Here is an 18255-nt window from a genome sequence, read left to right on the forward strand (position 1 = left end):
GTGGGAAATGTCAGCAATGCTGAGCGGTAATCTTAAATTTTTATGTTAAATAATAGTTTATCCAGGAATGTATCACAGACTGTCACACCTTTGTTTAGTGATTAGACAGGTTAACCTTCCTCTTCCTAATAATAAATGCCTTCCTTCCATACTCACTGGGTAAAAGCCAGATTTTAGAAAAGAGCTTGTGCTGCGTAACCATTCATAATGTGGGACATTACCTCAGGATAATGTGGGACAGAGGAGAAGGAACACAAATGGTGTGGAGTCCCACACAAAGGAGGACATCTGGTCACTCTAGCTCCAGCCACATTTAAAGTTCTCATTTTATTTATTTCCAACTCATTATTTTTATTCTAGCTTAGCAAGACTCGTAACGCCCCAGATTTAAGCCAGCTTTGTTGTGATTGGCTGCTCCTCACAATCAGAAGGGTTTAATAGCAGGTAGGTGCTTCTGTGCTCAGATGGCCATATTAGGGATATCTGTAGCTTCAAAAGAAGCAAAGCACAACAAATTACAGTTTTTAAAAAAATCTATTTTAGTCTTTCTATTGCAGTCAGTGTGCAGTTGCAGCGCCTGTATGAAAACGGCTTTGGCGAGCATGGTTTCACTCATGTGTGTCAGCGTTATAGTGAGAATTATGACTCCTTAAATGCTCCGGGGATATAAATTTCAGCCATTAGGAATGTCAGAGGCCAGTTCCTCCATACTGGCTCAGACATTGATGGTAAAGTAAAGAAACCCACATCTGTCTCTAAACCCGTTTCTCCTCGCTGTTAGGCAACCTCATCCAGCAGCTCACTGTTTGCTCACAATCTGCTCGGTACATACAGTGGGTGATATCTCCAAGCAATCAATAAGAGTGCTCCTCTGCGTGGTCAATCATTACACAAGTGTGCATTTTTGAAACGACTGAATGAAAACCCTGCACGTCTATTTTTGCAATTTAATGTACAGCGAGAACAGAAATATCCAGAAATATCCCTCTGCCTCGAACTGATGCACTCACATTCTACAAGTTTCTGTCTTTCTCGCGCACACTCACGGCTGACGTATCTCTGACGACTGCACGCTACGTGCCCCCCACGTCAGCAGCACACCCCAAAAAAATCTCTTAAGTTATTTATAAAATCTTTTTTTGTACCGCAGTTGAAATAAAAAAAAAGAGGGGTGGGTGGGGGGTGGGGTCGCACTAGGGGAGAGGGTGAACGAGAGGAAGGCAGCCATCTCCTCCTCTATTATTCATCAGTCTCTTCTCATCCCTTGTTTGCTATGCTGACGGAGGATAAAATAGGTCACCCAGGGATAGGCTGGTGCTCACACGGTGACTGATGTCTTTCCTGACATCGTGCACTTGCCCTCTCATCCTTCCCTGCATGCCTCACTCCTCTTTCCTTTTGCCATCTTCCTGTAAAACACTCCAGCTTTCTCTCCACCTTTCCCTGCTCTTCTGCTCCTCCTCCTCAAATGCAGTCATTCCCCGGCTCAGCTGAGCTTGTTTGCTTTTCCCAGTCAAAGCGAGAGAAAGAAAATTTGTTGCCAACAGCCATCTGCAGAGGGCACACCAACCCAATTATGACTTTGGAATAAAAGGAATGAATGATGCTGCGTGAAAGTCCATGGAAATGGCACAAAAAGCCTCTTTATATCTCAAGCCTGATGTTCTAGGTTTTGTTTTTCTTAAATAAAAAAACCTAAACAACAAAAACCTTATAAATATTATAATGCAAATAATGTTCTCCACCTGTTTCACTGACTGCACTGACACAGATGTCCACCAGATGGGATCAAATCCAAGAAACACACAAGCACATGAGAGTGGTGGTACAGAGGAACAGGCATTTGTTCAAGTTAACTTGAAATCTCTTCTGTTTTCAAAGCAGGCTCCCATTTATTAAAAACTGAACAAACACTGAGGACTCGCAAGAAGAAAATAAATTGGAGATCATTTATCTGACATTCAAGAGTGGGACCACACCTCATACTCACCACTTCCCTGTCCATACAGAGCTCCCCACAGAACACACACTATAAGCCGTTTGTTCCCGTTTTCTTACCCCTCCCTCTCTCAGTTCATTCCCTTCTCATGGGGATCTGCCCATCCCGGGAACCGCCACCTTTCCCCTCTGAGGCCTTCTCCAAACAGCAGCTTCATTTCATGCTCAGTCCATTGTCATCATCAACTAGAAATGTTGGCAAACCTACATGAGGACGTGGTACCAACAAGTGAAACACAAAATAAATGATGCAGTGTATTTAAAGATGATTTTTTTTAAAATTTACATTAACCACACATCACACGACAGTAGTTTGTAGGAGTTTTTTCTGTGTGGTGCCACACTGAGAATTATAACTCAACTTTGCAGTCCGCCCATACGCCTACAGTTTTTAATGTCCTTTAGCCCTTATTTTGTTTTTCACTATCATTTTTATTCCATCTGCTAGCTAAACAGGACCCCCAAACTGATGTATAATTTTCTTCCGTGTACGCTGGATTTGTTAGCTGAAGCCACCGTTTGTTACCAGGATGCACACAACAGTCTAGGTCAGAATATTGATTTTCATATTTTTGCAGCGTGGCTTTATTCTGCATCCTCCCTGCCTTTCCACGCATGCATGGCCAGTAAGGCGGAAAGAGACCCAGCACAGAAAACACAAGTCATCAGTAACAGCTATGACACTGATTATGTTTGTTCCTATTTTCCTGACTCTGGCAAATAGAAACAACATGGACAGGATTGTCGGAGCTGCTGGAAGAATCATTGGTAAACAACAAACCACATTAGATGAGTCGGATCACACTGCCGTTTTAGGGAAAACTCTGTCTATCATTGTTGACCAAGAACACCATCTTTATTCTGATACTGAACTAACACCCTGAGGATGATGTCATAGGATGCCTCTAGCTACTAAAAAGGCGTAAAAGGGGTAATTTGTGCCAAATGTAATTAGCATACCAAGTAACAAGATGCTTTGTTATATTTCTATAGTTTTATTGAGGCTTTATGTGTGTGCATGTATGAATGTGCGCTGATTATTATCAGCATCTTTATTGTGAATTGATTTGTGAACCAAAGACAATTTCTTTTCTACTGTGGAAAATAAAGTTATTCTAATTCCAAGTACAACTGAGTTGGAGGTGGGTTGCATTTGCTCACTTGCTCAGCTACACTCAAAGACACGATAACATGTCGGCAGCAGTGTGTGAAACATGTCAGCATTAAATATGTTTTGGTGAAATTAATGAATTAAGTGATTTTATTTCAAATGAATGAACATTTTGACCTTTACAAACCATCAGTCATTTGTATTTGTTACTGTTTTCGTTGTGAAAAGTGAATGTAATCGATTCATGACTGAATTATTTTCCCCCAGACTGTTCAAAAGGCATTTTTGAATGTTATATAAAAGTTTACCCATTACAAAAAAGTTTTACACACACACACACACACACACACACACACACACACACACACACACACACACTTCTGCGTATCCTGCTACTGGTCTTCATAGAAGACTTTAGCCATGGCGAGGGCGACCTTGGCAACTTTCTTGTCCTTGGCGTCGGAGCCCATGTTGGCACGTGCCAGTCCTATCCAGTACTGCTCTGTACGGTTCTGGTAATCCGTTACCGTCTCCCCCTCCTGCACTGCGGGGTGCTTTTCTTCATCTGGAAACACACAGTCAGGTGCAGATGTTAGACGAGGGAGCGCCCTGCATAATAGAGACACTAACGTTACTGAGCAGATGCAGCCACAACACAGTTGCATCTCCTCTTAAGTAGCCAGAGCTGTAGTTTATTAACAAAAATCTCTTTAGCATCTGTAAATACAACATTGGTAGCATTACCAGAAATGTCAGAGCTGATGTCTTTGGAGCTAGGGAGTAGTACAAGGATTATTGCTCCACCAAAGCCAAATCTGTGAGACTGATAACTCGAGAATTTAAAAATTAAACAGGTGTAGGGACAAAGCTGAAATCTGAACTAATCCAGAGTTATTTACACCTGGGTGCCAAAATAAATATCCCATTTGCACACATGCATATGCTTGCATTGTTGAGTTGTTTAGAACAGCCAACTGCAAAAGCAAAGCAAAAGAAACCTGTCCATAACAGAGAGAGAGGGAGACACTAACGCTGCATGTGTTCAGATGCTCTCTCTCAGAGTTAATATCTTCGTGCTGAGTATAGCTGTGGAAAGACCGAAAAATGGCAAGAAGCAGAGGTTAAAACACAGCTCTCTAACTTCCTGGAATCACCGCATCAGCTCAGAAATCCTGATTCAAACGTGGGAATGTGGGAAGTTGGGCTTCTGAACTCATTTCAATTAAATTCAGCCCAACAGCTTCTGTTACATTATCTCAGCATCAAGGCTGAAAACGTAACAGCAGTCGTGTGAGTAATTAAAAACTGGCGTGCACACTAGAGACTCTAGTCATGGTTCTTCAAATCTGGGACATTGCTGTAAACGTGGCTGCAGGTTAACTTCTCAGATTGTGACGAACACACTCCACCCCAGCGCCATCGGCTTTGTGTGCTCTCAATGCCCCACACGATTGGGTGGGAGCAGAGGTAGGACCAATAATGGAATATAAACATGTCCATTGACTCAAACACTGAAACCATACCTACTTCCTGCTCCTACCTACATTTTATTTTTAAGGCAATTATTGTTCTTTGCGCTATATTTATCCTACAATGGTCACTGCTCATTATTTTATAGATTTAAGATTATTAATATACATATAAATCAATATGATTAACAGTATATAAAGTAACAGACATTGTTTTTCCTAGGCCAGTAAAAATGCACATGAGAATTTTAAACGTTCAAAAAACTTTCTAAACTGCCTGATACTGCACTGTTAGTATGAATGTCGTGACACGCTGCTGTGTGTGTGCGACAGACCAAGAATGATGAGATTAAAAACAGATGTGGTGGGTGAGAAACTCGATTATGAAATAACGTACAATACGGTACTGTGTAAATGTCTCAGGAGGAACTTTCTTGTCATTTTTTAAGCAACAGTTCTCGTGGCCTTTCAAAAACAACACACAAGTTGTGTCTGTAAAACAGTTTGACAGTTTCGCAACAACATGATTTACAAAAAGCTATTAGCTGAAAACGAGGTATCTCTCAGCACGGCGTGCAGTGTGTCCTTAAAACAAATGAGGAAAAAAACAAACGTATGCAAAGTAAAGTTCAAGATGAAGAAACATGATCTCGATGCTCATTTGAAAACATGAGCAGGGAAAAATATTAAAACATTTCACTGAAGTATTAATACCTTTATGAAGCTGCTGTATTAGACTGCAACAGGCGGTGTACAATATAAACAGATGTCATGCACATCCTGAATGGGACTCTGCACTTGTTGCTCATTATAAATAAAGAGAGCACATAAGTGTCGGCCATCGAAGAACCTGAATAATCTCTTGCCTTCCTCGTCCTCGCTTTCCTCTTCGGACTCCTCTTCCTCCCCCTCTGCTCCCTTCGCCTCCTCCTCTTCCTCTTCATCGTCCTCTGACTCAGACTCTTCCAGCCACTCCTGTGTCTCTGTGGAGAGACCATCATAAATCCAAATGAAACCTCACGCCCCTGACTCCCATCTTAACAGCACCTCTCTCCTGCGTCAGAGGATATTCAGACGTTAGCGCACACACGCACGCACACACACACACACACACGCATGCACGCACGCACACACACACACACACACACACACACACACACACACACACACACACACACGCACACACTGGCTGCTTTAATTATGTGCGCTGAGCTGACGGATTTCGTTTAAGGCCTCTTTGTTGTCGCTTTTGGACTTTTATTGTCCGGCTGACTCACTTGGGTCCATTTCGACCAGAACCTCCCACTGGTCCATTTTGTGCAGGTCCAGACAGTAGAAGTCGTTCAGAGTGAACTGGCGGTCGCCCACCTCAAACATCCCCCCGTACAGGTAGAGCTTGCCTTGTCGCACTGTTGCCATGGCGCTGGACCTCGGGCAAGGCTCGATGAGCGGGGCCGTGGCCGAGCCTAATGACGATAAAAACAAAACAAAACAAAAAAAAGACCCTGAAGTTAGGTAGACAAAGATGCTGAGAACTTCTTTCCTTTAGTTTAGCACGAGTGTGTGTAATCTTGCCATCTTCTTCCTCCTCTTCTTCCTCCTCCTCCTCCTGCACCTGAGGACCAGGAATCACTTCCTTAATGGTCATCACTGTTCCGTCCTCAGTGACGATCTCTTTGATGATCTCAGTGGGTCCTTGAGGTGCCGCTGCCTCCTCTTCCTCCCTCTCCGCTTCCTCCCCCTCTGCCATATCCTTTTTCACCCTCCGCCGTTTCTTCTTCTCTGTCTTGTTTCCCTGGACAGACACACAAAGAAGAAATCAAATAAAACTGAGCACACAGAAAGTAAATGGTAATGATAAATGGACAGATTCTTATACAGCGTTTTTCTACTCTCCCAGAGTACTCAAAGCGCTGTATACAACATGCCACATTCACCCAATCACACCCATTCTCACAAGCGCTGTCTCTAAACTGAGTGCTTTTTCCTGACGACAATCAGACTCCGATGGATGCATCGGAGAGCAACATCGAGACTGGAGGAGCCAGGGATCGAACCACCAACCTTCTGATCATATCAATGCTCTTTCTTTTAAACCTGGAGATGTGCAAAATAACGTATATCAGAGCAGCAAGTGTCAGATGTGACGTAAATCCTGTAAAATCTCCAAATGTCCATTGAAGACAGATGTTGTACTACAGCTGGTGAAGTGATAAGAACACTAACACATCAGGCCAAATTCATCCACCGAGTTGGGTTGGGTTTGGATCTAACAATGCACAGGGAGTCATTAGTTATTACTAATCTCTGCTCTCTTCCACAGGCTGCTTTTTCTCCCGTCTTCCACCCCCCTCAGCCCCAACTGGTTGCGGTGGATGGCCGCCTTGAGGCAAATGTTGTTGTGATTTTGAGCTACATATATAAAACTAAATTAAATTGATGGCCATGTAAAGAATGCATGTGGACTGTGGGAGGAAGACAGAGTACCCACAGAGAACCCACACAGAGAGGGAGAACATGCAAACTCCACACAGAAAGATCGCAGCTGGCTGGCAGGTTTGAACTCAGGAGCTTCCTGCTGTGACAGCTGAACACTGCACCGTCATCCTGCCCCGATACAGTCTGCATTTCTTTATTCCTCTTTGATGTTGTCTTTTTTCCTACCTTCTGAATTCTGCATTGCATCAGCAGCGATGCTTTATAACTGAACACTAGGGCTGCCACAAACGATTATTTTGATAGTCGACTAGTCACCGATTATTTTTGCGATTAGTCGACTAATCAGATCATCATCCATTGGACGTACAGCGTACAGCTTATTGCACCAGCAGCAACTGCTCTTATATAACTATCATTAGCTTACAGCTTTAAGTGTTTGTGCTAACTAAAAATAAAGACAAGATGGTAGTTTATTAATTTTTAATGAAATTTGCAGATTGTTTCGGTGAAGTTTAATAAACTCCTTGCTTTCTAAAATATAACAGGACACCGGGGTATATTCTCCAGCGTCTCACACTTCTGATAATCAGCTGTCTGCTTGACAGTTTTAGCTGTGCAAAAACTATAACTTTAATCTCAGCCAAACCGATTTACTCAGGAACAAATAAAATACTAAAGAAAGCCAAACAATAACATTTTTAAGTTATCTAAGTGACTTATATATATGTTTAACCTGACTAGCGAAAGACGGCGGTGGGTTTGAAAACGATTTGCCGGGAGTCCGGTGTTCTCACGGCTCTAGTTAGCCTTGCCCCCGCCTAGCTAACGAGCTAGTGGGTAACAGACGTCTCCGAAAACGTCGGAGCGCTTTTGAAAATATGCGGTGTCTTGATAAACTGAGCAGATATTTGAGGTTTACACAGCTACATTCTCGCCTGAAAATATGTTAAACGTTTTTTTTGTGACCCAGAAAGAATAATAAGAGTAAAGTTAAAACTAACTAGCTGCCGCCATTGTTGACAGCTGCGCTATGAATTCTGGGACACAGCTTCTTCTTCTTCGGGGTTTAACGGCAGCTGGCATCCTTGTACATGCAGTGCTGCCATCTTCTGTTTCAGTCCGTTATTACACTCTTAAATCCTACTACTCATTCCTGCGTCCTTTGTGATCTTACAAAGCTTCAAACGATGCGTCGACTATTAAATTAGTCGTCGACGATTTTAATAGTCGACATAATCGTGACTAGTCGACTAATCGTGGCAGCCCTACTGAACACACAGCAGCATGCCATCAGACCCCCTCCTCTGCACTGGGCTACATATATGCGATACAAACTATGGACCAGATGAGCTCAAAGCTGCTGAATGTTTGTGATAAAGTGGATCTAGAAGGAAAGTATGAAACTGTGGCTCGACGTATTGCTTATGCTGAGCTATAATTCAGAGCCTTTGCTTTTATAGATCTCAATTTACTACTCCTTCTTTTATGCACACACAGCAATTATGAATGACACCACAGTGTATCAGTTTCCACACTCAAACCACTCAGATCTATAGGTGGAGGTAATTTCATCCTGGAAAGGACCACTCTCATCAGGACAGACAGAGATCGTAGCTTACCCTGAGCACACCGGGGAACCAGCGGTTTTTCACTGTGTCATACAAGTACAGGTCATTGTAGAAGTCGCCCTCCAGCGACTCTTCCTCTTCCTCGTCACAAACCCCACCAAACAGCACCGCCCGCCCAGCTGGGCCCACCGCCAAGGAGAAACCAGAGCGAGGAGGGGGCTTACTGCCAGAAGGGTTCAGTCTGGACCACGACCACTTCTCTGCAGGACAGAGGAAAAGTCACAACATATACCACGAGGACAGGAGCAACATCGTTAGACTTGAATGATTTTGTCGTTAACAACTGAGTGTTGTGTACCTTGACCATCTTTACCCTCTCGTTTCAAAAGGAACATGTCAGAGTGGATGGTCCCCTTCTCGACATCCTTCTTGACCCTCTGCATGAACGCACACGCAGTTTAATCAGGCTGTACAACAAAAAAATGACAACAATACGGGGGAGGCTGTCAGACGACACACGCACCACTTTGGAGTATCCCCCATAGATGATGACGCCCATGCCGTCTGGAGTGGAGGTCATCTGACAGGCAGAGCGCGGGGAGGGGGCGGAGCCTGATGGAGAGAGGCGTGACCAAGAAAAGGTGTCCAGGGAGAAAGAGTAGACATCATTGTAGTAGATAAAATCCCTGCAGGGTGAGGAGGCAGAGGCGGGAGCATAAGGACACTGGGCTTTTACACTGAAAAACTGTAGGGATCCACAGATGCATCAGCTAGTGTCACTACTGTCGTCAGCAGCGGTGGATGTTTAATGAAATAGCTTGTGGAGCCACCCTGGGCAGCAACAATTTGAACTATTTTCTGTATGACTTTATCGATCTCTCACATCACTGTGGAGGAATTCTGGCCCACTCGTCTCTGCAGCATTGCTTCAGTTTGAGGTTTGTGGGAATGTGTTTATAGATAGAGGTCCTCTCTTAATGCCCGTCTTTGACTGGGTCATTGCAGCACCTCGATTCTTTTCTATTGAAGTTATTCAGTAGCAGATTTGCTGCAGTGCTCAGGATCAGTGTCCTTTTGCACGACCCAGTTTCATCTAAGCTTTCGCTGTCGGACTGATGGCCTGACATCTGAATCTAGAATACTTTAGTACACAGAGTAGTTCATGGTCGAATTGCGCAGGTATGCTATCTTTAGTTTTCTCCAAAAGGTGCTAAGCATAGTCTAAATAGCTCTATACTTTGGTCTTGTCGGTCAAAAGTACATTATTCCAGAAATCTCGTGATCTGTTTAGATGCAATTTGCTGTCATGCCCTTTTTGGGGAGAAGAAGCTTTCTCCTGCTAACCCTTCCAAACAAACCACTCTTGTACATTCCCATTCTTATTGTCATGTCATTGCAGACTGAAATTGGGGTTAAGTTGCTGGGAAGAGTTTGACAATGTGTTAAACACCTGAATTCTCCAGACCTACAAAACCTGTGCTTTTATAGAGGTGCTGATTATCAGTTAATCAAAGGCATTTGACTGGAAGGAGTAAAGGTGTACTTAGTTTTTCACAAGATTGTATGTCCAAAACATAAAATTTCTGTCCACAAAAAGTGTTAATATGTTACAAGAAGAGTCTGAAACAAACACCGAGCAATGTCCAAATGCCGACGCAATCTTCTAATTTACTGTCATGCTCCTTATCTATTTATTTAACAGTAAAGGAACGCAGTAGAACTTTAGGAGCAATATATTCTGAGTTGTATTCATGCTTGAAGTGATTTTCATTTACCAGTCCCCACGATCGACGAGTCAAATTCTGACACAGTTTTGAGCCGGCCAACATTTCGCAGCCTGATTAAACTTCCATTATAAGCAGGGGAAGGAAGATGTCTGCATAAACAGAGTGAGATAAGGAGGCTTGATGGCCTCAGATTGCTGTGAATGGTATATACGCAATCTCTTACACACGTCTTCACAAATTAATTAGATTTTTTGCATTTAATTTCAAATAATAAATGATTGATTTTCAGTGGATTCAGTTTCTTTGTCACTTCATCCGTTGCTGATATCAAGCAGACCGTGACCACCATGACACCTGTTCAGTGAGCCTGTTTACCTGGTGCTCTCGTGGAAACCTCCAAACACCAGCAGCTGCTTCTTGCTGAGGACCATCCGATGTCCACTGCGGCCCGATGGACCGCCCGGTGCCCTGAAAAGTAAAAACTAACATAACATCTGTACAGCAGCTGGACTTGAGACTCTGTATTTACACAATCCATCTATCAGCAACAACTTCCAATTACTGCATCTATGCTTAGCAGCCTTTGTACGCACTTGATGTTCTCCCAGGTGTGTGTAGCAAAGTGCAGTACCCAAAGGTCCTTGTAGTGATAGAACTGTTCCCCATTTGGAGAGGCAAACTCTCCACCAAACACCCAGAGCTGTCCCCCGCCCTGAGGAACTACCACCGCCTGAGTGGAGGAAAGAAAGGAGAGGGGGAGGAGTGAGGCGGGGGGGAAGAAGACGGCTGCAAAAACAGCACGAGATAAGACAGTTTGATGTCCTCAGATTTAACTGGTTCCCTTGTAAAAGGCTGTCTTGCTGTGATGATGTGCGATTGCTGATAAGTTTTAAAGTTGCCCTCTGATCTGTGCTACAGCAGACTGCCCCCTTGTGGCTGAAATGATAAATCACAACACTATGACAGCACAAATTTGACCCAGGTACTGGCTGTGTGGTGAAAAAGTGTGGTGTTTGCTGGTTTATCAAATGCTAAGAAACCCCTGAGATGTTTAGTTGTAAACTGTGTACCAAAAGACACTTAAGACTCTTCATCTGGGATGTTGTGTACCTGATGAGAACAGCGTGGTGGAGGAGGGTTGGGGATTTCTGATTTAACCCAGGTATTCTTCCTGATGTTGTAGAAGAACAGATCGTTGTACAGATACGTCTGCAAAAACAGAAAACCACAGCAGGGGTTTTAAAACTGTCCACACAAAATCAGCCACGGAAGCCTTAGGCTCATATTAACCATAGGCTGGAGAGATTTAAGCATGTGATGCTTGCAAATAATTATAAAATTTTTAATTCGAAATCAACACACTGTGAAAAAAATCCAATCAGAAAGCAGAGGGTTGTACTATGAAGTAAAAATAACCGGTGAGTGAGGTCTTTGAGCATCACAAAGACACTCTCTCTTAACCTGCGAAAATCACCTTGGTAACTTCTGTTGAAAATGTTTAGTCTCTACTCTGATTGGTTGCTAGGGTCAGTTGAAACACACAGCAGGTTCAAACTAGCATTGGCTGTCCTGACAGGTGCAGCAGCCTTTGAACACAAGATGGCCCATACTCGTTCTTTAGTGACACAGGTCGGTGTGATGACATTTGATGTTGTTGTAATAAAAATAATAAGGTGCAGCCCATGCAACAGGGAGAAAAATACATAGAAAAAGGTGCAAAAGTGGACTACCAAAAATACCAAATAAATAACAAACCAACACTGCAAGAAAAACAAATATCAGTGAAAAGAGTGTTAGATGAACTGTTTCGCTGTGTAATTAGCTGCTCATTCACACTAGGAGACATATACTGAAGGTTGGTACACACGACTGAGCACTAATGCACAATATCATTTATTGGACTAATCTGCTACCTTCTTTCCATTGAAGAATTCTCCTCCAAACAGGATGAGTTCATCTTTCTCAGGATGTGCAGAGAGGGATCCATTCAATCTAAAAAGCATGAAGAGGTAAATCATCAAGCGATTCTTCTTCCTGTTCACTTCAATAGTCCCCGAGTCTTTTCTTTAGCACCACAGTCTGGCTGAAATGTGTTGTTTTGAATACAATCTCTGAACTTATACTGGATGGACTCTGGTGAAATTGCACTCAGTGCACTCATTAACGACTCCGTCAAAGGATGATTCACATCCTTTTTTATTGATCCCTGAAGTTCTACTTTTGGACCGGCATCAAAATGAATGAATGAATGAATGAATTAAACTTTTTGTGTTTTTACTGCAGACTACGTGCACAGCTAACTAGCACATCCTTTGTACTGTGCAGAAGACTTGTGATGGTGTAGAAAACACTGGTAATAATGAAAACAAGTGGAAAGAGGCAGAAAAATGTCCTCACTGGTGCTAAACAGGAGCAAATCCCCCAAACTGTACTTTTTATAACATTGGAATAATGTTATAATGTACTAAATCTTTTAATTTCAGTGCATTTAATTTAATAAATAATGGATTTGTTCATTCATGACAGGGACTAGCAAAAAATTGAGTTGGCATTTCTCTTGTCTACACTGTAAGTCATTTGAGTGAATAATATAAAATCCAAAACTCTAAGTTTTTTTGTAATTTTGACCACAAAACTACGTCAAAACCACGATAAAAAATACAAAATTATAGAAAATTATATCTTTTAAAAAAAATCAAAGGTTGGGATCTGTGGTTGTTTTCTATCCCTCTTACACACTTTCTTTTGCATTATTTTGGTGATTTCTTGTGAATTTCTGTCACTGTGCATTCCTTGTTGATGTTTTGCTTCTCTCTCACTCTGTATCTTTGATTCATTCATCTCTTTATGCACGTTTTTTGTTTGTTTTGTTTTTTTTTTTTTGCCTTATTTTGGTGATTTTTATGTGCAATTTATGTTAATTTGCATCTCTTGTTTTGCATCTTTGTTTGTGGGTCACTGTGATGTTGCTTATGACACTGAATTTTATTTATATTTTCCAAATATTGAGCCTGACTCTATGTTTTTCACCTCGGTGATGGAGGCGGACACGTCGTCTCGACAACCTGGGTTTTCTTTGCGTCCAGACTCTGAAACTCAGCGATCAGAGCCTCCAAATCATCCTGCAGGCAGAAAAGGTTAAACGGAGAAGAAATCAAAAACGCCTTTATGTGCTCACCTCATATTAAAGATAATTTGATTCAATAAATAAATAGAATAAATAAATAATCTGCGAAACGTAAAAGGTTTGCAACAGGATAGGGCTTTCCGATTCATCCTATTTTACTTTGATTTAATTGTTACCTCTTCTCGTTTGGACCTTTTTGAAACCTTTTTCTCCATTTTGGCAGCTGTCTTCTCGGCTCCCTTAACCTTCTTCTCCTTCTTGCCTTTTTTCCCCATGGCTGCTCTATAAGCGGACAGTTACTCGTAAAATCTTCAGTTCTTTTGACTTCAGTGCCACATGGAAGCCAAAACAGCCTCTCACGCCGGATTTCGATGCTTTTCCTCTGACAACTGAGAGGTACTTCCGGCAACAAACCTGACGTCAGCACGCTGTTGGGATGTAACAGCGCCCTCAGTCGCGGAGGAGGACTACATAACCGATAAGGCGCTCATTCCCTGCCAAAATGAATCAAATAAACGCGTCCTTAAATAAATAATGAAATGTGACACTAATTAATTTATTAAATGTTTAATTAATTCATTAATAAGTAACATATCAAACGCTTACAATGAAATTAATTGACATTTTATTAATTATTTGTATATTTAATTAATTATCTCCATTTTAATGAATGAAAGACACATTTAATTAATTATTTAATGATGTATACATTTAATTTATTTACTACACCAGAAAGCTCCAGAAATCCTTTTCTGCATTTTGTCTGTGAAGGTTCTCAGTCATCCAGGTCATCGTAGTCAAAGGAGCTTGCAAAGAAAAGCGTCTGGACTTCTTTAAGTTGCTTGAAGACGTTTCACCTCTCATCCGAGAAGCTTCTTCACACCTTGGCTCAGGCGATTAGAGGATCATCAGGGGGTCCTTTTGTCCCTCTGTGGGGGGATACTCCCACTAGGTTTATATCTGGGACTCTCCACCATTTGACCTTAGAACTGAAGAAGCTTCTCGGATGAGAGGTGAAACGTCTTCAAGCAACTTAAAGAAGTCCAGACGCTTTTCTTTGCAAGCTCCTTTGACTTTTCTGCATTTATTACTCCATCAATTTTGAAAGGACTGAACTGCCAAATGAAGCCCAAAACCACGACAGACCCTCTATCATGTTCTACAGTGAGTGTAGACACTCATTGTATTTCAAAGTTGTATTCATACTCCATAAGACTAAGTGCCATTCATTTTCAGTCCAGTTCTTGTGCAGTTTGACATACTTCAGCTTTCTCCCTGTTTTCTTTTCTTAAGAATGACTTCACTTCCACTGAGACCGTCACTGTTCAGCGAAAGGTCTCAAGCCCTGGATCAGTCTTTGCGGATTTCTTTTCCTATTTTTTTAAGTGACATGTTACTACTTTTATTCTCCAAATATCTAGTTTCCTCAAAATAAATAAATAAAACAATACACACATTGCTGAGGTATGCCAAATTAGTTTGGCTAAGAGCTGAATCATGTAGTTGGTGCAGGAATACTATTTAATGCTTGTCAAACTGTGGTATTTTTGACAATTTGTGTAACTAAAGACATGGAAATTTGCATTTATAATGGATTGGATTTATATAGCGCTTTTCAAGGCACCCAAAGCGCTTTACAATGCCACTATTCATTTACTCTCACATTCACACACACTGGTGGAGGCAGCTACAGTTGTAGCCACAGCTGCCCTGGGGCAGACTGACAGAAGCGAGGCTGCCATATCACGCCATTGGCCCTTCTGGCCAACACCAGTAGGCGGTAGGGTAAAGTGGCATGGGGACACAACAACCAGGACAGAGAGCCCGGGGATCGAACCGGCGACCTTCCGGTTACAGATACGCTTCCCAACCCCCTGAGCCACGGTCGCCCCATTTTTGCGACATGCACAAAGTAAAGCATCTGAAGATGCACTTTAAAATTGTTTCTTTGGAAAGTTGTCTGTTATGTGTAGACACAACACTGCTTCATCCCTTTAGCCAGGTGTCTTTTTATGCTTGAAACAAAAAAAACTTCTGAAAATGATCATGTAAAGATATAAACTTTAAAAGATCATCAGAAAGTCTGCAGAACTATTATTCAAAACCACCTCAAAAGTCTGGCTCCTTGGAAGCAAAGTAAATTAATACGATGGATGGTTCAAGACAGATAGCTTCTCTACTCCAAGCTCTACTGGCTAATATTGTGTAGGTCTTCATCAAAGTCTGGACAGGGCACCGCTCATGGAGTCCTGAGGTAGGTTTGGTTGATGCCTTTGTGGACTCCTTGTATGCTCCTTACTGTCCTGCGCAGTCCTGTTAGTCTTCAGAAACGTTTAGATAAAGATAAAATATAAAATAAACTAAGAGTAAATGTGCACCAGTGGCAGAAAGTTTTTGAGGGACACGTGTAGACAGTCACCTGTTTAACATCACGTGTCTGTTTGTCTTTACTTTGTGTGGAATCTCACAGAGAGAAACTAATGGCCAGTTATTTGTCAGTTAAACACCTCTGACCTGCCTTTGACTCAGGCAGCAGTGAAACAACATGTTGGCTGCAGTTTCTAATGTGATATTTATTCATTTACAGTTTTTTTCAATCGCTAACAAGCGCCTACCCATACTTCAGATACTTTTTCTAAACTCTTAACACAGACTCACACCTACAAAACACAATTGGCCAAATGGATAATTTTCTTCTCAAAAATACATTTTGTTAAATATATACTACCTCTTCATTTCAAAATAGAACACATCTTTCTCTGCACACACTAACTGTACAAAAACACTATAAATCTGACTCAAAATGAAATTAGTCTGTCAAAGAATAACACTTGTTTTCACTTCACAAGGTACATGCAGTCAATCAAAGTACACCAGGTTTCAAAATACTGGCTATTATTGACATTACAAAAACTGCATAGACCTTTATGATTCAGTTTTACAGGTATTTGCATGCGAAACATGCAATCCACCATTTTGACACCAGAAATGTCTTGTTTGGTAACTGTATGTCCACATGTACAGTAATGTTCACATTCAAAAGCATTCCAGTAAAAAGCAAACAAGTTTCTGTTTCTTTACTGTTTACTACAGGAGGTACAGTAGAAACACGGTATGATAGGACAGAGAAAGTTCTACAGTATTGCTTACAGTGAACAAAATATCCATGAAACACACAAGCGCATTCTGAACAAAAAAACAACAGCAAAAAGCCAAGATAAAAAGGGGGGGAGGGGGAGGGGGGCTAAAAAAAGGCAAAAAATTTGCATCTAATCTCTGCGATTTTCAGGGTTAGGCCACATGTTTTCATCAACATCACATCTGATGTTATCCAAGTCGATGCACCTGGGATAAAACCGCTTGGTATGTCGGATCCACCCTTGGCAATCGTCAACTGTGATGTCCCTGGAGCCAGCATCCATGGCTTCAAGGAGGGACATCTGGTCATATGGCTGATGGTCATAAACCTTCCACCGCCATGCAGAAAAGAACTCCTCTATGGGGTTGAGGAAAGGTGAATAGGGTGGAAGGAAGAGACTTACCAGTCTTGGGTGGACTTCAAACCATGTTGTTATTGCTTGCGAGTGATGGAAAGCCACATTGTCCCAGGTAATTACAAAGGTCCTCATGTTTTCACCCTCCTGACCCTGCTCTGGAACCAGGCGCTGGTGGAGATCATTGAGAAAGGCAAGCAAGCGCTCTGTATTATAGGGTCCAACCTGACATTTGTGAAGGAGTAATCCTGCATTTGCAATTGCTGCACACATGGTAATGTTTGCCCCTCTCTGTCCTGGCACATCAACTGTGGCCCTTTTTCCAATTACATTTCGTCCACGTCGACGCCTTTTGGCCAGATTGAATCCTGCCTCATCGATGTATATGAATTCATGAGGGGCATGGTTGGCCTCCAATTCCATAACTCTCTGAAACAAAGTTTATGTAAGTCATGTTATTACTGTATACCATACTGTACTGTAACCTAGTATTGTGTAGGTTACCTACTTGCAAAGTGCAAAGCTTATAGAACTGGACATTGGATTGAATATACACTATACCTGGACATATTGTCGTCGTAGCTCCTTGACCCTCTCACTGTTCCTCTCAAAGGGAACAGTGTAGAGCTGCTTCATCCGCACTCTGTGTTTGGACAATGTCCGCGTAATGGTTGTGAGGCTGATTCTATCGATATTGTCAAATATCTCATGGTCCGCCACAATTCTAGTTTGAATTTCACGCAGTTTTATTGCATTATTTGCAGTAACCATTTCTACAATGGCAAGCTCCTGATCATTACTGAGGAGCTTTCCTCTTCCCCCAGAGGGTGGAAGATGTTGCATTCTTTAGAAAGACAAAAAATTCAACATATGCATTACTGTATGACCATATTGACATGTCAAGTGAGAATAGAAACAATCCATGTAAAATGCAATACTTACCTGTTGGTTTGTTGAAAGATGCGTATAATGGAGGCAACCGTTGACCGCCTCAAATTGGGCTGCACTCTTTCACCAGCCTCTCTTAGTGAAAGACCATGGTTGATTACATGGTCAATGATAGTGGTACGAATTTCATCACTGACTACTGTTCTTGCAGTCCTTGGAATGCCACCACCACGCATTCTTACACCTCTACCTTGCCCTCTCCTTGGGCCTGCTCTTCTCCCTGGGCCCCTTGCTCCTACTCTTCCTCGACCAGACAATACAGTGTTTGTCTTTTTTTTGTTTCCAAAAACATCACTCCTCAAGGTCTTGCCTTATAAACCCCACTGACTCTAAGCCAGAATGGAAGAAGCTGTGGTTGGCCCAATTTACCCAAC

The 18255-nt window shown here is 42.1% G+C and overlaps 1 protein-coding gene and 1 long non-coding RNA gene across 2 annotated transcripts; both read right to left on the reverse strand.

Annotated features, from left to right (window-relative positions):
• Positions 1-2973: 2973 nt before the first annotated feature.
• On the reverse strand, positions 2974-13929 carry klhdc4 (kelch domain containing 4). Its single transcript, XM_026172947.2, has 13 exons — positions 13616-13929; positions 13343-13434; positions 12226-12304; positions 11423-11521; positions 10906-11042; positions 10688-10780; positions 9109-9271; positions 8944-9022; positions 8637-8845; positions 6154-6373; positions 5856-6044; positions 5445-5561; positions 2974-3674 (listed from the first exon to the last, which is right to left on the reverse strand). The coding sequence occupies exons 1-13, from the start codon at positions 13712-13714 to the stop codon at positions 3502-3504; spliced, it is 1749 nt and encodes a 582-aa protein (XP_026028732.1). The 5' UTR covers positions 13715-13929; the 3' UTR covers positions 2974-3501.
• Positions 13930-16490: 2561 nt separating this feature from the next.
• LOC113033556 (uncharacterized) lies at positions 16491-17990 on the reverse strand. Its single transcript, XR_013910184.1, has 2 exons — positions 17495-17990; positions 16491-17362 (listed from the first exon to the last, which is right to left on the reverse strand). It is a non-coding gene; the product is annotated as an uncharacterized LOC113033556 (long non-coding RNA).
• Between the last annotated feature and the right edge of the window lie 265 nt (positions 17991-18255).

This window comes from Astatotilapia calliptera, chromosome 7 (genome assembly GCF_964374335.1).
Source record: "Astatotilapia calliptera chromosome 7, fAstCal68.1, whole genome shotgun sequence".
Lineage (NCBI taxonomy): Eukaryota > Metazoa > Chordata > Actinopteri > Cichliformes > Cichlidae > Astatotilapia > Astatotilapia calliptera.

What these genes read in the sequence shown, in the direction of transcription:
- klhdc4 (XM_026172947.2), bottom strand. Translation starts at nt 13,714, where the DNA reads ATGGGGAAAAAAGGCAAGAAGGAGAAGAAGGTTAAGGGAGCCGAGAAG. An exon ending in ATGGGGGATACTCCAAAGTG is followed by an intron (nt 9,023 to 9,108) that starts GTGCGTGTGTCG and finishes GCGTTCATGCAG; the next exon opens with AGGGTCAAGAAGGATGTCGA. An exon ending in AGAAGAGGAGGAAGAAGATG is followed by an intron (nt 6,045 to 6,153) that starts GCAAGATTACAC and finishes TATCGTCATTAG; the next exon opens with GCTCGGCCACGGCCCCGCTC.